The 3,299-nt window shown below is 40.6% G+C and overlaps 1 protein-coding gene across 5 annotated transcripts in view; it reads left to right on the forward strand.

Annotated features, from left to right (window-relative positions):
• The window catches only part of oxr1a (oxidation resistance 1a), a 191,866-nt gene that overhangs the window by 158,096 nt on the left and 30,471 nt on the right, over nucleotides 1-3,299 (forward strand). For all 5 annotated transcript variants that reach the window (XM_014017107.1, XM_014017109.1, XM_014017108.1 and 2 more), the window contains one exon: nucleotides 1,880-2,032. In XM_014017107.1, coding sequence (XP_013872561.1) covers nucleotides 1,880-2,032 — 153 coding nt within the window. The remainder of the gene's footprint in view (nucleotides 1-1,879; nucleotides 2,033-3,299) is intronic.

Raw genomic sequence — 3,299 nt, forward strand, 5'->3', positions numbered from 1 at the left:
GTTTTAATCATCATCATTGTGATATGTGCAAATGAGAGAATAAAATAATTAATATACAGTGCTGCGTCTCCATTTTTTGTTGGTTTTTTTTCTCGGAGTCGACCCCAACATGCGCAGCTCCTATTCACGTTTCTCTTCTCGTCATCTTCTTGCTTTGGTGCGCCACAAATGACCCAAATAGTGCTATATTATTACGTTTAGTTACAAAACGAACACTCCACGACAATCATACATTTGAACAAATAACTTTAACCTGTTCTGAACCGGATCGGACCGCACTCCCTCACCCCTGCTTATTTCCCCGTCTCTCTGGGCTCTGGTGTGTGTGTGTGTTTGAAGTGTGCTGGGCGGGAGCGACAACCAGGAAACGAGGGAGTGGGAGGGACAAACCCACTGCTCCTTGTGTTCTGCTTCAATTGCGACTCACGGAATTTACAAGCTAGTTTAGAAAAAAAAAGCCCAAAGTTGCTTCAGTAATAAGCGGACCTGGCTGCTTGCCTTTTTTTTTTTTCTTTTTTTTAACAACGTAACTGCGCATGTCTTATCAGCCGATTGGATCGTCTATCGGCGATAGCCAGTGACCATGATCTTATGATCAGAAAATAGGGACGATTTCCCATCCCTAGCTAATACGCAAATTTATCTGCGACGGAATTACCATAAAAGGTCTGAACTTACCAACTACAATTTCCTCATCTTAATTCTCCTCTGGTTCAGGGTCAGACTCTGACTCCAACATGTAAGGCTGGATGGACAAKTCTTCTGTTGTTCACATCTTTTACTTAAACTGTAAATAAAATGTTTCTGCAACCTAGAGATGACTGTTCATARACTGTTACTTCCTGTTTACTACACGCATGTGTCTGACGTAACTGATTCGCTTYAAGCCAGTTGATGGAAACACRTCTGATTCWCATTTATKCATTCTKTCCTTTTTGCRAAATTTTAAAAATTWGCTCAAAATTCGAATTGGAATTGGATGGAAACACGGCTAATACCTGAGTAGCTGCTACCTTATTGTTTGTTTACTCAGAGCTAACCTGAGGTTGTTCAGACAACTATTTACTGCAGGTAAAATACTGACTGCCCATAGCCTGTTCTGAAATAACCTGAACCATCAATCACARACCTAACAACCCTGCAGATGCACCACAAAAGAACACAAATGTTTTTGTAATGTTGCAGAAATTTATTTATTTTTCCTTTTCCAGAGAATGTTTCTCTCAAGACACAATTTAAAGTCGACATTATGTATCTTCAGTGGTAATATTTTATGTTAATAATGCATTTCTTTGCTTAGTTTTTAAACATTTTATTAATATGACTGTTAATAATAGTTTATTGTGAGCTAGACTTAACACATTTTTACTGCCTCTAAATGAGCAGTAAGAGTCTTAACTTGACTCAAGGGCATCTTYGTGTCCAAAAGAAGAACATTGATCTGACTTCCAGTTGTGCACAGTAATTAAAGCTCTGGTCTCATCTGAATGTTTTATCTAATTACCCTGTGAGTTTCAGGCTCACAGAACACACATCCATTTGGCTCTTCAGTGCTATCTTTAACCAGATTGTCTGTGCAGAAAATATTTGTTTATTTATAGATGATACGCTCAGAGACTCGTATACATTAGTCTGATGAAATGAGATGCAAATTAGTCGTTCCATGTATTACCAAGTGAACCAAGCCATGTTTTTTTTCCTCCAGTGTTTAATATTTATAAGCTGCCTCTTTCGGTGAGAATTAGTTTGTGATGTGTGCATGATTGATTCAACTGGATACATTTTCTGTCTTTTTTTTTTTTTTTTGAGTTGTATAAAATGTTTGAACTGTGTTAAAATAGATTTTTCCTTTCCTTTTTCCTGTCCACGCCACCACCAGGATTTAGATGTCCTCCCCAAACCAGAAGGTGTTCACCCTCCGGTGTTCTCWGCCCTGCGCCAGTCCAGAGGGGTATCATCCACCTCCGAGGAGGAAGAAGCGCTCACAGAGAAGTTTCTCAAAATCAACTGCAAGTACATCACTGATGGCATGGTGAGACAACTGCAAACCGCTCCCATCAAAAGCACCACATGCCATCCTCAACATGTAGCAGCTGACGGGGAAAGAAAGTGGTTTCATTTGAGTTAAACCAAGAATCAAATATCTTGTAGAGCTGCTTGCTGCAAGCGTTTAAAACATTTTATCTTCTGGCTTATTTTAAACCAACACAGCAGTGGTTCTCAGACTTTTCATGCTGCGCCTCGTTTTGAAAGGAGAAAAACTTCCAGATTCCRCTTCAACACAACACTAAAATAGAATCAGTCAGATTTAGCTGTGATTGGGAAGCTATAAAATGGTAAAACTCTACATTAGTATAAATCACTTTTAGAATCATCATAACAGAGTTCATCTGTGCACAGAAGCCCATTTACTTCATGTACTTCCTCTGGTCTCCTCCCAGTTGGACATGCCTGAAGCCCCTCCCTAGGGAGGCGTCCAGGAGGCATTCTTACCAGATGAACCATCTCAACTGGCTCCTCTCCATGTGGAGGAGCAGTGGCTCCACTGTGAGTCTCTCAGATAACTGAACTTCTCACCCTGTCTCTAAGGAGAGCGCATCTACCCTGTGGAGAAATCTCATTTCGACCGCTTGTATCCACAATCTTGTTCTTTCAGTCACTACCCAAAGTTTATGACCACAGGTGAGGGTAGGAACGTAGAGTTATCAGTAAACAGAGAGCTTCTCCTTACAGCTCAGCTCCCTCTTCTCCACAACAGACCAGTACAGAGTCCGCAAAACTGCAGAAGCTGCACCGATCCATCTATCAATCTCACGCTCCAGTCTTTCCTCACTTGTGAACAAGATCTGTGCACAGAAACCCAACAAATACAGTCACAGAATCTGTGAAGAAAGAAAAACTGGTCCTTGATGGAAAATATTAACAACTTCCGTTTGTGAAGGCTGAAGTCATTTTATTACAGTATTTATGGCTTAGTGTTTTATCTTTGCTGAATGCTCTTTAATGGACAAACTCTTACTATCTCTTTCTCTCTCTCTCTCTCTCACTCACTCACTCACTCACTCACTCACTCACTCACCCACTCACTCACTCACTCACTCACTCACTCACGCACATGCACACAACATAAATTTGTCTCTTTAAACACCATGAAAAAACTGTCGTGTGACCATTGACCAAAGGTTTGAGTTACAACTATGTCTAATCAGGAATTCTTTAAAACTGCCAACAACTCTTTTGGTACAGAAAAAAAAATTGGTGCGACCACACACTCCTCCCCTCATCACAGTATCATGCCC

The sequence above is a fragment of the Austrofundulus limnaeus genome, unplaced genomic scaffold (assembly GCF_001266775.1).
Source record: "Austrofundulus limnaeus strain Quisiro unplaced genomic scaffold, Austrofundulus_limnaeus-1.0 Scaffold161, whole genome shotgun sequence".
Classification (NCBI taxonomy): Eukaryota; Metazoa; Chordata; class Actinopteri; order Cyprinodontiformes; family Rivulidae; genus Austrofundulus; species Austrofundulus limnaeus.